The following is a 17,725-nucleotide window of genomic DNA, read 5'->3' as shown; positions in this document are numbered from 1 at the left end:
AATAAATATGTGTTTACAGAATGATGTGTTGAGAGAAATTGCATACATTTCCAAATCCCAGCTGAATTAACTGAGAATTTCACTTGGTGGAATCCATCTAACATTCTTCCTGTGTTCAATCTAACAAAACAGATAAAATCACATTACAATAAATACTGCTACAAAGTGTTCTATATATCAGAGCAACACCTATATCCCATCAGATGAACCCAAGCAGCATTTGTTACTCTTAAGACAAGGAATTTTCTTTAGGGACTTGCCTGGTACCTGTGCTTTCTTTATCTCTGGTCACTGTTCTGTCGGAATCACTTTATAAGAAAGACCTTGATCTTAATTGTGTGCCCTAATCCTTGTGAGTAGAGAGAGCTAGAGCTGAGCACTTGAGAGCAAAGAGCTATATTCATATTGCTGCCACCACATAGTAGTCTTTCTGTGAAGGCTCAGAGAATATGCCATTGGTATATAAAGGTTGATGATAGGGAGACATTGATCCATGGCATGGCATTTCTTCTGTCCATTTACAAACAGGCAAAGGGATAGAAATAATGTCACAGTCTGTCATCATTATGAAGTGATATTAACCAACTAGAATATCAAACCATACTTTAAAGAGTAACAAGAAAAATCTCCACGAGTAGTGCCCATGATGTTTTGAGCAGTAGCAGCATCCTTCGAATACAGATATGTGCTTTCAAGGTAATTTTGAAAGACAGCACCAAGTCAAATACTGGCTTGATGTGTGCTTAAAAGTTATCTCATTACTTTAAATCCACCTCATATAACTAGTTTTCTTCATTCCCTCCCCATTCAACTGCCATTCTTTCTGTTGGAATTAATTCTACATTTTCTCAAAATGGAAGTAAGGCATGTTCTCTCCCCTTAATCTGTCAGTCTCTTATAGGGACATAGTTTTCCTTTTTATAATCATATATCCCAGTAAATTAAACACAATGTTCTGACACCATCTTAAGCTTTGACATGCTTACAGAGCAGAAGCAGGTGCTAAGTTTGACTCATTACAAGATGGATTTGGAAACACCATGGATCAAACCTTGTCCCACAAATCACTGCAGTCGTACAGCCAGATAGAAAGTACATAACTTAATGTGCGTGTGGAGGCTCTCTTCCCTAACATTATCATTATAAAGGCTTTTAGCTGTACCCTATATACATAGTCTAACAAGAAAAAATGTTCCCTCTGAAGATATTTAGATTTCTGTTCTTTTTGTATCCTTTGTCCTAAATGACAAGTAGTGTGTTTGACAAATGCATCTTTCAAATGGGATCTGTTAAACTGAGAGTTATGTCTTCATGTACTGAGGCCAACCTCCACAGAGCCAAGATTTTTCTCATATCCCATTCTTGTTTCTCATCCACAGAACCTCCACTTTAGATGGGGTGCTATCAGTAACAATACTCTCCCTTTGTGTAGCATCCTTCTGTGATGAAAAAGGCATTTTCATTACTTATTCTTACCTTAGTAGAGAAGTAGTAACTTCCAGGGAGAAGAAATCCAGAAATTTACAATGAACCTCAGTTTGCAGGTCTCGACACACTCCTAAGAAGCTGTGTTTAATTCAGACTTTTGTAAATTGAATCACAGCTTCCTGATAGAGCTATGAGCAGAGTTATAAATGATAATGACTGGACTAGCTTTCATTGAGTACTATTTCATGCCCGTCACTGTCACAAATACTTAACATGCATTATCTCATTCGATCCTTATAACAGCCCTTGGGATAGACACTATAATTAATTCCCCCTTTTTATAAGAGGAATAGAAGTTCTAAAGAGATTAAATAACTTTCCCTTAACCCTTAGGCTAGTCTACTTCGTATGTACATGCCTGAGGAAATGAAAGCACAGTGTTTGGCATGTAGTAGAAAACTTGATAAGTGATTGCCATCGTTATGAACAAAATATTTTGGTTTTGGATTTTTTAGGCCACACCTCTTATTCATTTTGAGTTAGTTTATTGTCTTTCCTTTGCATCTTCTACCACAGAAACCCATCGTCTGCTTCCCCAGCCCAGCTTCTGCTGAAGACCACTCCCCACCCAGCCCTTGCCTGTTCTCCTTCTCTCACACCTCCAGCCTGGGCAGTACCACCAGCACAGGGAGAGTCTCTCCTTGCTCTCCTGGGACACAATGGCCCCTTCCCCATGTGCCTTTTCAAGTCACCACTCCGGCATGTCTTTGACTATCTCCACTTCAGAACTAGAGCATAAGTCCAAATAGCCATTTTTCATTTGCCAATGTATTCATGTACCATGTCTAACAAAAGCATAAAAACAAAATATGTTTAGTTATACATTTAACGAATCACCCTCAAGTAGAGAATAAAGTTCACTTCCTTAAGGACTGACACAGAAAATCTAGGTCATACAATGGCTACACAGTCCCCAGGAGAAACCAGCAGAGGGTCAGGCCCTGCCTGGGCTCTTCACCTTCTGCCTGCCTTCTCTTCTGCACAAGTTCCCATTTGCCTCCACCAGTCCCAGGAAGGAGAGATGCCTATGGAAGGAGTGGATGTCACCCCTGCAAGCCCCACAAACCAGTGTCTGCTGCCCCTCTATGGGACAGGCTACATCAACTGTCACAGCAGCTCCTGGAATTCTGTAGACTCTGCCCCATATTCCTTGCACCCACAGCAGCCATGCACCTGCCTCCCCAAGTGCTTTACCCCCTCACAGCTCTCGGTGCCCACTCTGTCCCACACTTCGGGGTAGCTGGGGCAGATGTCATCCCCCGTTTTCAGGTGAGAAGATGGAGGCACAGAAGGGTTAAATCAAGGTACGGATAGTTAAACATAGAGGCTCTTCCTCAGAGCTTCTTCCATCTCCTTTCAGTCCACCAGAGAATACCTGTGAATGCTCTAGTGTAAAATGGTATTAACCTCCAAAGTCATCCAGATATTATGTATGTATCCAGCAAACACTTACTGCCTACTTGGTGCCAGGTGACAGGCTTACCTGGACAAGCAATGTATTTCAGCCCTCTAGGAGTATCATCTAAGGGGGAGCCTGATAGGAAACCAAGACCTTTGCATCACAGGGCAGTCAAGGCCAGGGAAGAGGGAAGCACAGACAGAGAGAACAGCATGAGGCTCAATAAAGCCACAGCTGTTGGGGTTCCTTGCTTGCCAAACGGGCTCCTTTCTGGTAACCAGTTTGGGGTTCTCCCTCTGCCAGATATGCCCATGCTAACAGAAGCGGAGAGCAATGACTGTCTCCCTGGGTAGCCTGCATTTGTTCATTCATTCACTATCAACAGATGCACATCAGGGACTCACTCGGGAGTGCCCCCACAGGCTTCAAAGTCAGAGGTGGGGGCAATGGGAAGGGGAAAATCTCAAGACTCTTGTTCTCAGGGGGCATCTACCCCTCTGGAGTGAGTCTGACTGCCCTGAGTCCATGTACGCAGGCAAAACCCAGCACTTCCAGGGCCCTCTTCCCAGTGGGTAAAGAAAAAAAGATGCTCTCTGCCTCTAGCCAGCTGTGGTAGTGCAAGTGTCCCTTTCTGAAGCTACAGGGGCCAGGGATCACCACATGCTTATTAACATCAGTCTGAGTTAGTCCTCTGAGCCAGGAGAAAATGGTAGGCTCCAGGGCAATTTTAAGCCAAACAGGGTGAATAGCACTGACTAAACCCAGCAAGCTCAAAGCCCTTCATGGATAACTTGACTTTGCTCTCCTTACCTTCCCCAGAGAGATGAGGGACCTAACATCCCAGAGCACTAGACCACACTCCTTAAATCCATGTTGCCATACTCAGGTGTGTCCCTAGTCCTGGAGAGGTGTAGAGTGTGCACTGGGGGATGGCTGGAGATGTGAGGGAAGGGTACTTCAGAGTCCTGCAGCCAGCCAAGGGCTAACTTTACCCATCATCCTACCCCCAGGAGGGAGTTAGTCATCAACCCAACCATGTCACGTACATGGAGAACACCTAAGTAACTAGGTTTGTGCTACATGATATGTTAGTTGGGTAATACTACCCAGAGCAACATTAAACCTCCAATCCTCAGGGATGTACAAAAAGAAATGTGTTTCTTACCCATGTGAAATCCAAAATGAGTGTGCTAGTTGGAGAGTGGCCTTCCACCTGGTCATCCAGGGGCCCAGCCTCCTCCCTGTGGCTCAATCCTTTTCTCCAGTTTTGGAATCCTTTGCATTAAGACAGCCAGTGGAGAAAGCATGGGGGAAAGGGGGAAGAAATCTCACATAGGAAGATTTTTGTGATTCATTGCTTCAGCTCACTTTCCGTTGGCTAGAACTCAGTCACATGGTATGCTTACCTGCAAGGGATGATGAGGAATGTAGTCTAGCTGTGTGTCCAGAAGAAGGGAAAATGGGTTTGATGGGGAAAAAAATAAAAGATATGTTTGTCATGGAATTAGCCAAGAAATATAGCCCCTATCTCTGGGCATCTATCAAAGTGTCACTTGAGAATACCAATTCCTTATTTAGCTACTCTGAGCATTGATCAGTCTTTTCCTAGAACCTTCATAATTCAAGGCTGAAATCAATTCCAGGATCTATTCTAAAACATGAATGTTTCATTCCCAAAATTTTATGATGTAGCAAAACCTTACTTTCTCACAGAAATCACCCAGAATTTCCCTCACTGAATTTTTCCTTTCTAAAATCAAAACATAATTAAACAAATAAAAGGTGTTTTTGAGAAGGCTTAAAACTAGTAAGATACCATAGGACAATCATTGAAAAACTTGGCTAAACATTATTCAAATTCATTTTTTTAATTTTATTTTTAAAAATTTTTTATTATGTTCAACGATTCATTAGTTGCATATAACACCCAGAGCTCATCACAACACACACCCTCCATAATACCCATCACCCGGCTACCCCATCCCCCCCCCTTTTGTAATCCTAAGTTTTTTCCCGGATCCAGAGTCTCTCATGGTTTGTCTCCCTCTCTGATTTCTTCCCCTTTTATTTTTCCTCGCTTCCCCTGTGGTCCTCCATGCTATTCCTTATGTTCCACATATGAGTGATACCATATGATAACTGTCTTTCTCTGCTTGGCTTATTTCACTTAGCATAATCCCTCCAGTTCCATCCATGTTGATGCAAATAGTAGGTATTCATCTTTTCTGATGGCTGAGTAATATTCCATTGTATATATGAACCATATCTTCTTTATCCATTCACCTGTCGAAGGACATCTTGGCTCCTTCCACAGTCTGGCTATTGTGAACATTGCTGCTATGAACATTGGGGTGCATGTGTCCCTTCTTTTCACTACATCTGTATCTTTGGCGTAAATACTTCGTGGTGCAATTGCTGGGTTGTAGGGTTGCTCTATTTTTAACATCTTGAGGAACCTCCATACTGTTTTCCAGAGTGGCTGTACCAGCTTGCATTCCCACCAATAGTGTAAGAGGGTTCCCCTTTCTCCACATCCTCGTCAACATTTGTTATTTCCTGCCTTGTTAATATTTGCCATTCTAACTGGTGTAAGGTGGTATCCCATTGTGGTTTTGATTTGTATTTCGCTGATAGTTAGTGATGTTGAACATTTTTTCATGTGTCTGTTAGCCATTTGTATGTCTTCTTTGGAGAAGTGTCTGTTCATGTCTTCTGCCCATTTTTTGACCGGATTATTTGTTTTTTGGGTGTTGAGTTTGAGAAGTTCTTTATAGATCTTGGATACCAGTCCTTTTTCTTATCACTTGCAAATATCTTCTCCCATTCTGTGGGTTGCCTCTTAGTTTTATTGACTGTTTCCTTTGCAGTACAGAAGCTTTTTATCTTGATGAAGTCCCAGAAGTTCATTTTTGCTTTTGTTTCCCTTGCCTTTGGAGATGTGTCTTAAAAGAAGTTGCTGTCAGCGATGTCGAAGAGTTTACTGCCTATGTTCTCCTCTAGGATTTTGATGGATTCCTGTCTCACATTGAGGTCTTTCATCCATTTTGAGTTTATCTTTGTGTATGATGTAAGAGAATGGTCCAGTTTCATTCTTCCGCATGTGGCTGTCCAATTTTCCCAGCACCATTTACTGAAGAGACTGTCTTTTTTCCATTGGGTATTTTTTCCTGATTTATTGAAGATTAGTTAACCATAGAGTTGAGGGCCCATTTCTGGAGTCTCTGTTCTGTTCCATTGATCTATGTGTCTGTTTTTGTGCCAGCACCATGCTGTCTTGATGATCACAGCTTTGTAATAGAGCTTGAAGTCAGGTATCGTGATGCCCCAGCTTTAGTTTTCTTTTTCAACATTCTCTTGGAGATTCAGGGTCTTTTCTGGTCCCATACAAAATTTAAGATTGTTTGTTCCAGCTCTGTGAAAAATGTCAATGGTATTTTGATAGGGATTGCATTGAAAGTGTAGATCAAATTCATTTTTTTAATAATTGCAGAGCCCCAGGCTCCAGACACAGAGATTCGAACTCAGGAGGTCACATATTAGGCCAAGGATACATTTTTTTTTAAGTTTCATAAGTGATTTTGATGTTTGACCACATTTGGAAGTCACCGGCATCAAATGTCAGATTCAGATTTCTTGTGGGCAAGACAGGGAAATGACTGACTAGGGAAGGATCATTGTCACATTGTCATCAAACATATATTAAGCCCCCATCAAGCACAGAGGATGGAAAGGGGTGTGTGACCCAGCCTCTTGCCAGTCACAGGGCCTGCATGCTGGGGATGGAGAGAGACACGGAGCATACACACTGAGAGGCAAACAGCAACACATGTGGTATTGTGCAGAGTCCAACAGCATGGCCAATGTTCAGATGGCGTGGTGACCTCCCTGTCAGGGGGGATGTCATGAAGAACATGGATTATTATAAGATGGACCTTGAGGAAAATTTAGATCTTCCAGAAATGGGACAGAGACAAGAGCATTCCAAAGAAGGCCATCAGGATGAATGGAGGCTTATAGGCAGGAATGTTTTATGTGGGTTCAAGAATATTCAACTAGGTTGTGTCAGAGAATCCTGAGCAATCTCCTTGGCAGAAGGTGAGCGTGGATATTGGGCCACATATTTTGGACTCCGCACTGTAGAGGATGGGAAACCAGAGCAAGGAGACTGTTGAAAGCTCTGTGAGGGACCAAATGTGAAATGCTCTGCGCCTGGAAATAGAGCTCAGAAGGGGGGAAGAAGGGCTGGAGGAGAAGAGTCCTCTTCTGCTGCCACCTTCTAAATGGCACCATTGGCCCAGGACAGCCATGGATCAGCCCTCCAAGAGGAAGGGGATAGATGTGGCTGGTGGCTCAGCAATGCAATGTGCAGCCAGGCATAGATATATACAAATCAAACATTCATAACTCTGAAAGTATCTGGCCCTGTTTCTTTCTCAGAAAATATCCCAGATCACTGGAGCAAGGAGTAGATTAGCAATTCTGAGCTTTAAATACTATTTCTAACACTGATTTACTGTGACGTTTGGGACAAGTTGTTGTTTTTGATTGCTGAGTTTCCACAATCAAGAGTGCAAAGCAGTGAGACAGATCCTGCCTGTGAGCCTGGTTTTAAGAAGTAGTCACGCAAAATGGCAATAAGTGAACCCCTTTAGAATAACAGGATGTTCAGATCTTCTCAAGATTTCCTTGGTAATATCCACAGCTCAATTTACAAGTCAACGGATGCGCATGTTTTTCATAATTCTTAGTGCCCCTCAAAATGTAGACCTAAGTTCTCCGCCCTTCTCTCCCCAAGCACAGAGTTTGGAACTTAGGGGGAAACTGGACTGCTGATATTTGAAACAAAGCAGAATCCAATTCTGTACATGCTGTTCTCTAGGATCTCCTCAGTGTACACCACTTCTACCCTCACCTCTGTGAGGTGACGCATAGTCTTCATCTCATCTGAGTCCCATACCTGGGTTAACAGCTGCCTGATTTGCATCCTGCCCACACCTTCAGTATGCCCCCTAACACCCGCCCCTATGTGATTCTTCTGTCCATAGCCCTACCATTGTCTGAGACCTTCAGTTCTTCAGAGTCTTTCTTGACTTCTCTCTCACTGCCCAGATTCAATGTTTTTCCAGGTTGTACATTCTAGCTCTATGGGGGCAGAACTAAAAAGGTGTATAGAAATCTCCTAGTCACTGAATAATATGAATCACAAGTCCTCTGAATTCCTCAAGGTCAGGGTCGATATCTTGTGCATCTCTATACTCCCAGCTGCAGACATGGTGCCTGACTCAGAGTAAGAGCTCAAATAATCTTTGCTCAAAGGCAGAGGGGGAGATATGGAACTTATAACACTCCTGAGGAAGCACAGATTTCTAATAAAAATATAAAACAGGAACAACGAACTAGAATCTCCCATGCTAAAGAAAAGCTTCCACTATATAAAAAAACAATACCCATATTACATAGATGAATTTTTTTTTAAACTAAGATGGTGCTTAACAAATTTCAGTGACTTGCCCAGGGTCCTACCAAGTACGTAGCCCAGTCCTCACGCCACTCTACCTTTTGAAACTCGGCCCTCACCAAGCAGAGAAAGCTGCTAATTCACCCTCATAAAGGTATTTCTGTCAGGAGAGAAGGGAACCAGCAACCACCCTTTTCCTGGGTCTTCTCACCGTGGAGAGTGCCTCCGCCTCTGGCGCCATCTCAGCTCTCAAAGCCATAAGCCCACACAACAGCCAAGAGTGGAGGAAGAAGCTAGTGTCGGAAATGTCTGTGTGTCCTGAGAAAGGTGCAGTGGACATCCCCGTCTCTTGAGCAGAATGGATGCAGGTGCCGTCTCGCTCTGGACAGCCTTCCACAGACCCCCAGTTGTTCCAAGGGATCCCTGGGGCAAGTGCATGACCTCTCCTCCCTCAGGGCACTTGACACTTTTGAGCCTATTGAGCAGGTGTATTCGTGCACCGGTACCTCCCCTGCCGGGCCAGGGCTCCTGGAAGCAAGATCTGCCCTTCACCATTCCCTGCAAACCTAGGGCCCAGGGAGAGCTCAATATACATGGTGCAGAATGAGAAAATGAAAGAGCAAAGTGGGAACTTGCCAGAGAAGGGCTTCTTCCCGCCCTGCAGTCTGGTGGAACACCCTGGTGGCAGGCCTTGCCGATTGGTGGCACGCCATGGCAAATGTGGGAACCAGAACCATTAGTCACACACAGCCAGTGCCTGGAAGCCTGGGACTGAGACTGTTGAAGAGTGTGAGTGATTCTCTGTGCTTGCTCAGCTTGGCTGAAAACTCATTTTCTCCCCTATTCCACCCCAAAGGGCTCCCTCACAGAAGCCAATTCATTGTGAAAGATCTCTATGGCCCTTGGAAACCTGGGAATCACTCTGTAGTGACTCCCCTCTCACTGCTGTGGGGGTCATGATGGCCAGAGGGGAAACCAAGTCAGAGCATGGTAAATTCCTTCTGAGATTTGGGACTGAGCAGGAAGAGAGGGTGCTTCCAACTAGTGAGTCTGGCCTTTAATGTCCAGACCTACTTTACTGTCACAGAGCCAGACTTCTAGAGTCAGGCAGGGCACACATGTCCAGCCCTGGCCATAGTGATCTGAGCCAGGCTGGTCCCGGGAACCCAAAGCTGGCCATCAGCCACTCCTCTTCAACTGGTAACTGAAGTCAGTTATGCAGATAATAGGATGAATGTAGTGGGGCTTTTTCATCACATACATTATTCTAATAGAAATGCATACCATGACCCGAGCTTTGTGACAGTCCATTTTAGAAGACTTTTGCGGAGCAAATCAAGTATGCAGTGAGAAATTGGAAAAAGCATTTTTCCTTAGCAGTATCTGCCAGCTCTATCCTAAGCAGCCAGAACCCAGACAAGCCTCAGCTGCGAAAAGGGATGCAGAACACTCCCCCCACCTTCTGAGCCCACTAAATGGTCCAGAGGAATCTGAGATGCAGTTGGTGCGCATCCATTAAATAAATGCCTTTTACCCAGGCTGGCCATTCTTTCTTGCTCTCTGTCTAAAGCATTGCTATTCCCTCAGTCCACATTCAGACACACACCTTTTTGTCAGCTACTTAAAATCATTAAGTGAACTTAATTAGGTTTGTCAATCCCTAAGGCTGCCAGGGTGGCAAATAAGGCATTATATTCACTGTCCATTAACAGTCTGTTGCCTGAACGAGACTGTGCGTTTTCGGAGCTGTGCATGAGTAGCATCAGCATTTCCTGCACAGAGATCTGCTCAGTGAGTCTGGGAGACACCCAATTTCAAGGCTGTCCCCTCTAAACCTGGCCCACTGCCCCAGTGGCCACCTCCCCGAATCCCCCAGGCCAATTTTCAGCAGGCCTCTCTGAGCAAGAACAGAGTCAAGGGGTATGTTCTTTGTGTGAAGACAGGCTCCAACCAAGATCTCAAGCCAAGTCTGTTTTATCAACAAGTTTCAAACCCCACCAGCTGGAAAAAAGAGAAAAAGCAACAATAATCCATGCAATCAAAAGTGTCTTATTTGGAAAAACTGAAAGAGCTGAACAGGTGTGAACTATTGAGGGGCAGGGAGTGAAATCAATTGCTAAAGGCTAGAAAGAGCTCAGCTGCCATGTTCTTAAATAGCACAGAAGAGTGAGGGAGCTGGAGGAACCCCGAAGAGTTCGCTCTTCCCTTCTCCTTGACCAGGCTGCCCACAGAGAGGGAGGGCTAGGTTCTTCTAGCCATGGGGGCTCGGATTTCTTTATCTTTATCTTTGGGATAAAGAACAGTGAAGTAACCAAATGTTTGTTAGAACCTGACCTCCGTAATCCTGGCAGTAATGTGGCATGGACCTTGCCTTTCCTTAGACCCAGAGAAGTCCACCTGGTACATGCTAGAACTTTCCAGTCTCAGAGCACTCCACCTGGTACATGCTAGAACGTTCCCTCAATCCTAGAGCAGTCTAACTGGTGCATGCTAGAACTTTCTCTCAGTCTCAGAGCACTCTTATCTGGTACATGCTAGACCTTTCCCTCAATCCTAGAGCAGTCCAACTGGTGCATGCTAGAACTTTCAGTCTCAGAGCACTCCCCTGGTACATGCTAGAACTTTTCCTCAATCCTAGAGCAGTCTAACTGGTACAAGAGCTAGAGCTTTTAGTCTCAGTGCACTCCATCTGGTACATGCTAGAACGTTCCCTCAATCCTAGAGCAGTCTAACTGGTACAAGCTAGAACTTCTAGTCTCAGCGCACTCCATCTGGTACATGCTAGAACTTTCCCTCAATCCTAGAGCAGGCTAACTCATACATGCTAGAACTTTCAGTCTCAGAGCACTCCATCTGGTTCATGCTAGAACTTTCCCTCATTCCTACAGCAGTCTAACTTGTGCATGCTGGAACTTCCTGTCAACCTCAGAGCACTCCACCTGGTACATGCTAGAACTTTCCCTCAATCCCAAAGCACTCCACCTGATATATGCTAGAACCCAAGACCTGAGGCCACGGCTGACCCTGGAGAGTGACCTGGTATCTGTACTTTTGCGGGGGGGGGGCGCAACAGGAAAGACAGGTTGCACCAGAAAAACTGAGAGCCTTGAGGAAGTCTCACCCATCTTCAGCAAGGAGGGGGAAGCAGAGCCGGGAGCAATCTCTTCTTCCCCTGGGGTTCAGCTGAAGACACACAACCAGGTACCATCCAAAGCAGAGAATCCTGAATCTCCTGAATCTGGGTGGCCCCAATGGCCACCCGGCCTCTCGGCTAGTGCCCCCACAGAACAGAAACGCCCAGATGGGTCCTGCTGTCTCCTCCCTGCCCCAGCACCTACCATCCCCAGACCCCATTCCCAGAATGCCTTTGCTCCACCCCTGCCATCCCCACACCCCAGCATGACCCACCTTAGTCCCCCCACGCCACCCGCCCCGTCCCCTCCCTGCAGCCTCTGGAGTCTGGAGCATTTGGGGCAGGGTCGGCAGGGTGGCCTTGTGGGTGGACGGAGGCCGCATTGCATGTTTACATCTGATTCGACATCTGATTGAGTCTTCCCTGATTGTTAGGAGTGTTCCTGACTCCCAACTATGTGCAATTCCCCGTGTCAATCAAACTCTTTTAAACAGCAGCTGCCACTGTTGTTGCCTTGCAGAGCACTTTAGAAACTCTTCTATTTAGAGACCATGCCAGCCCCAGCCTGCATCACGCCATCCATGCTAAGAGGCCCAGTGGCGGCTTGAGAACCTTGCAGCCCTAATCTCTCAGTAATGAAGAAGGAGGGCAGAGAGAAGGGAGGGAGAGCAGAGAGGGGAGGGGAGCCATGCAGTCTCCCAGGAAGGGCCCAGTTAGGGCAAAACAGGGGTTTTGTCCCTCTCCCCCATGCTCAGCAGGCGCACACAGGTAATTCACTCGCTCCGGGCCCAGGCCGCCTGCAAGGTACGCCCGTGACACTCAGCACCTGGCCTGGCCCCTCAGCCTGTGGATAACAGATGAGGAGGTGGTAACCTAGAGTGGAGAAATGGGAAAGGTGCGCCGTGGGGCCTTACCCACTGCTCTTCCACCCAGGGATGTGATTCTTTCTAGTCTCCATCCCCAAGTGGCTCCATGCACCTGTTCTCTTGCTGCCTGCGAGTAGCATCTCTCTCACCCTGGCAACTGCTGTAAACAGAACAAGACGACAGTGTTAGGGCCCCTGTTTGCCCCCTGAGGATCCCAGGCCTGGCTGTGTCCCAGGTGACACGGGCTGGAGCTGGGAGCTCATCCGCCGACAGAGTCCCCCGGGAAATCTAAGGAAACCGTGACCTTGCCGTGGCTCATGGAGAAGCCTGATGCTGTGCGTGATACACACATGCCGCTCACCATCTTTGCGTCTTTCCACACCCCTCACCCACGAGCCACGGGGGCCAGGCCATGCGCTGAGCCATCCCTCACTCCAATTCCTCCGCTGCAGATGTCCTCCCCTCACGGTTCCCCGGCCCCACATCCACACCTCTGAGTCCTCGCCTTCCTTCGAAACCAACTTAAAGTCTGCCTTCTCTGTGAAGAAACCTCAGTAGGTTTACTGTTAATACTTACAGTCTGCTCTGTGTTGGTTACAAACACTCCCAGGGATCAGAGTCAAATTATTTAATATTTAACAACGGGTCAGGCACCACACAGAGCAGCCCCAGTGGAGACTGACACTGGATAAGACACCAGATCCTTGAGATCCTTCCCCCACCCCGCTGTGCAGGGGGTTAACTTTTCAGTTGCTGAATAATGGGGAAAACTAGGGGTACCAGGAAAGGAGCCAGGGGACACTTGGGGGACAGTGGCTCTTTATCAGATGGTACAGAAATATTTTAATAATGACTTCGGCTCCACCAGGGAGTACCCACTGAATATCAAGCCTACCCATTTCTACCCACCCTCCACACCCAAAAAGTGAAAGAGGTCTCCTCGGAGCTTCAGGGAGTACTGGAATCAAGCCCCAAACTCCGGGATGGATTAACCTATGGAACAATCCCTCAGCAAGGAAGTAGGGGGAGCCGTGGACTGCTCCCCTCTCACAACTGCTCTGTGATTAGGGGAGGCTCACACGAAGGACCGCTATGAGCCAGGCATCGCACACATCGGCCAGATGCTGAGTCCTGCCAGGTGACTGACCCACGCCGTTTCTCACACACGCTCCTCTTAACACCTACAGGTTCTGGCTGCAGATTGTTGCGTGGTGGGGGCAAGGATCCAGAGCCACCGTGGCTTTTGACAATATCTCCATCAGCCTGGACTGCTACCTCACCAGTGAGTTCACCCTGTCCCTGGCACTTGTCCCCAACCCAGACAACCCCGGGCCTCACTTTCCCTCCTTAACCTGAACCCACCTGCCTCTCCCACCTTCCCCAGGGGCATACTCTGCTCTCTCCCTTAAATCAAGCCTCACTTAACTCAGCCCACGGGGTCTTCTCTATTCTAGTCAGTGGGGAGGACAAGATACCACAGGATACGGCACCCAAATCAAGAAATCTATTTGAGAGAAACCCAAACAAGGAGCCAAAAGCCTGGGAAAGTACAGGAGAGATCCCCGTCTTTGACCCCACAGGTAAGGGTTCAACTTACAAATTTGAGCAAAGTCATTTTCTGTTGTTGTTGCAAAAGGCAGAAGAAAGATATGGGTTGTGATGGCAGTGGGGAGCTGTGTTTAAAGAATAAAATAGTCAACCTTTAAAAGGACCATCACCTATTCCCTGGCTATGGGGCTCTAAGAGGAGGTTGTTTGGGTCTCTTATTGCCTGGCTGAATGGAGCGTCTGGAAGTTGAGCAAAGGAGCAACTCTCCTCTGTGCCTGGGGAATACCCAGGCACCAACACGAGAGAACCAAGCTGATCTTTCCTCAAACTCAGTCCCTTGAAACCACTCCCCATTTACTGAACAAAGGAAACCTTACATTAGACTTCTTGTAAAGGGGGTTGGGCCCCAAGCCAACGTTATTTGTTGCACAAAGCCAGGCTAGCCCGTCACGGGTAAAGGCCCCAAAGCTTCAGGTTCAACACATTTCCCCAAACCTTGGTTCCCTTCCAGAGCTGTCTGTTTCAGCATCTTCCAGGCTGAAGGACTTCTCATGGGGACTCTTACTGCTTCAAACACAGGCTTCTTCAGCCTCTGGCTCTAAACCATGGTGTGACTTCTCAGCTATTCTTTGTACAAGGAGGAAATCTCCTAGAATCAGTCTCCAGAGCCAGTATGATGTTTCTGGGCAGTTATTAGGCCTGTGACCCTCGCCCCAGAGAAGCTGGGGCCCAACACCAGCAGGTCAGGGGGTTCCCCCAGGTGGGCTGGGTGCCTGGGTATGGGAGTGAATTGAGTAACCTGAAGAAGCACGTGTACAGCACTGTCCACCCATACTCTTTTTCCAATAAAAGATCACTTTATTAAAATAACAATAGATAAATGATAAATTTCTACTTACAATGTAAAATCCTTGTTTAGTGCAAAGTACAAAGAAAAAAACAAGTGGAGACTTACACCTTCACACTAAATTCATTGACTCTCAACTTATTATGTAAATATCAGCTTTGCTTTGTCTTCTAAAAAGAAACCCCTCCTTTCTCTGGCTGAAAAGCCACCCTGGGTGTAGCTCTCTCTGTCTCCGATTCCTACCTGATCTAACCCAGCGGCCAGACCAGGGGGAAAGAGTTCCTTGCTTTTCCCCCTCACCTCTCCCCTCTCCTCCCTTCACCTTTAACTAAATCCTCAAAACACTTTTTCATTTGTCTACATGAAGGGGAACCTGCCACCTCTATTTCCCTACTCTGCCTCATCATTCATGAAAACGGCTAAGGTGAGGGCTGCAGCCTTCTGTCCATTGTTTGCCGCCCCTCCCCTCCCTGCCACCCCACCCCAGGGACGGACCTCCAGGACTCCCCGGGCCCTGGTCAGTGACTGCCTCCCTGCGATGCATTCAGGACACATTCGGCAAACCTTGTGGCAGGCTCCAGCCCTGCCTCACCACCAACACTGATTACATAGCAGGAGCTCCGGAAAAACTTACGGACTGACAGACTGACGGGGTGATGGGGTGGGTTGGGGTGGGTGGCCCTTGAGGCTTGAGATCAGTTCTCGGATGTTGGCAGCCAGCACTTAGGAGCAGCCATCCACCCCGCCTGACTCCCCAGTTTATTGCCATATAACTCCCACTGTCCCTAAAAGGCTCATCAATGAGGGTCCACACAGTGGCCACTCAGACTAATGAAATCATGTGGCGGCTGGAAAGCGGCGATGCTCCCCCACCACCTCCAAATAAAATCGGAAGCGAGTGGCTGCCTGAGAGGCTGGAGCTTCCTCTGCTGCCCAACCCAGCCTCAGAGCAGGAGGCAGGTGGCTATGGGACAGTGTTCTGTCTCCATGCCCCCTTCTGGAATGACCCCACCTCTAAGGGAAGAGGACACTGAGGCAGATACATCCCCAAGCAGCCTTAGTGGGTTCCTTGGAAAGGCTTTAGAAAACTGAATACAGAGACAATGATTTGCCAGGAACCTGCTCTTGCATGGGGAGCTCCAGGGCAGGGAGAAACTGAGGCAGGCTCCCAGCCCCTGCCCCTGCTGACAGATGTCCCAGCCCCACCATGCTGCCCGCCCCCCAGCACCCTCTGATTCATCAGGAGAAGGAGGAGCAGGGTTGCCTTTCCCCACCCCCCACAGGCAAAGCCCATTACGCCCCCTGAGGTGCCACTTGGCCAGGACCCAGCCTCAGGGTCAAGGAGAACAGGCCACCCTGGGTCTATGCCGTGGCCCTCCCTCACCTGGCTTTCATCTAGACCTACACACAGTTCCTACACACTTTCTCTGGGGCCAATTACATGCTCAGAGATGCTGAGCCGAGCAAGACCCAGGTCAGGCGGTCAAGAACTGCCAGTGTACAAGAGGAGAGCACAGGTAGAGGGGGAGGGGCGGCCTGTGAGCCAGCAGGTCATGGCCAGCAAGGGGAAGCTGAGCCCAGCTCAGAGCTTCTGCCTTCGAGGGCTTCTAGAGAAGAAGGAAGGGCTGCAGTGGGAGGGGAAGAGGAGGGGAGGAACGATTGAGGGGTCTGCCTGCCTGACCCTGGGCTGGGGTGTTTCATGCACCAACCTATCCAGACCTCACTCTGGCTGGGGAGAGTCGGTGTCATTACCACTGTGGGATGAGAAGATGGTCTAGAGGGATGAGTCCCCCCGCTGGTAGGGAATGGAGCCAAGATGTGACCCTGAAGTCTACATTCTTTCAGCCAACTAAGCCACTCCAGGTAGCCAAGTCCAGAGATAAACACTGAACATGGGAAAGAGCAGGAGAGCATCCCTACAAAAGGCCTCATGTCCAGTAAACACGTCAGCTCCCGGCCTTCAACAAAGGATGGGGGACACCAAATAACAAGATTTCCTTCCCAAAGTTCAGCGCTGTCAGTTTCTGCTGGGCTGGAACAAGGTCGGCTGGTGGCATTTCAGCTCTCCTCCTGGCGGGGGTTAGAGCAGCTCCTGGAAACACAAAGGGTACACAGGGGCTTTTGAAAACAGTCACTCACAACACATCCAGGTCTCCCTAAACACTCTGCACGTCCCCAAAGTCAGCCCCATGACGAGGCCCTTACCTCCAGGTCTGGGGGTTCCCTCACCCCGAAGCCCACAGGGCAGAGCTGAGGCACTGGAGCATCGAGGCAGGGAAAAGCCTGTCCAGGTGCTTCATGAAGCATTCTCGGAAGCCTGAGTCACTTTAGCTAATCAGATGAAGAAACTGAGAGAGAAAATGGGGCAAGTATTAAGTCTGGGAAAATTACATTTGTCAGCTTTGCACATACAATTACGCTAACCAACTGCTTGGGATAATGCAATCACGGGGCTGCAGAGTTCTCTCTCTCTCTCTCTCTCTCTCTCTCTCTCTCGGCAGTAATGAGAGTACAAGCCGGCTCTACCACCCCCCCAAAGCCCAGATAAGGACAGGCAGGACCCCCAAGGCCCATGACCCTGCCTCAGCTTCCTCCTTACCCCTCTCTCCTGTGAGCTCACATGTTGTATAGGGAGAGCAGGAGGGAATCAGCTCAGAAAACTTACATAAGAACCAGCCCAAACCTTGGGCCCAACCCACAAGTATCAGTAACTCATGGAGCCCTGGCATCAAACCACACTCTCGCCTCCGAGGTGCTTAGTGATGGTTGCTTTACTGTTTTCTGAGTACACCTCTCTTGCTGAAGGGCAGGGGGGCAATTAAAACTGTATAGGATCACGAAAAGAGCACTAGACCGGGAGTCAGCAGCTCTGTGCACAGCCTTGGCAGGCCTGCACTAGCAGGCTGTGGTCCTGGGGCGGCTCCTGCCTCTGCTCAGCCTTCTCTGTGCTCATCTAACAGCTGGGGCATGTCAGCAAACCCCCACG

The 17,725-nt window shown here is 47.9% G+C and overlaps 1 protein-coding gene across 1 annotated transcript in view; it reads left to right on the top strand.

Annotated features, from left to right (window-relative positions):
* The window catches only part of ALK (ALK receptor tyrosine kinase), a 676,339-nt gene that overhangs the window by 583,029 nt on the left and 75,585 nt on the right, over positions 1-17,725 (top strand). The window contains exons 10-11 of the mRNA XM_078056142.1: positions 13,532-13,626; positions 13,799-13,924. Of these exons, the coding sequence (XP_077912268.1) occupies positions 13,532-13,626; positions 13,799-13,924 (221 nt within the window). The remainder of the gene's footprint in view (positions 1-13,531; positions 13,627-13,798; positions 13,925-17,725) is intronic.

This window comes from Halichoerus grypus, chromosome 10, assembly GCF_964656455.1.
Source record: "Halichoerus grypus chromosome 10, mHalGry1.hap1.1, whole genome shotgun sequence".
Lineage (NCBI taxonomy): Eukaryota > Metazoa > Chordata > Mammalia > Carnivora > Phocidae > Halichoerus > Halichoerus grypus.
The sequence above is the reverse complement of the archived record's forward strand: the minus strand, read 5'-3'. Positions and strand labels throughout refer to the sequence as shown.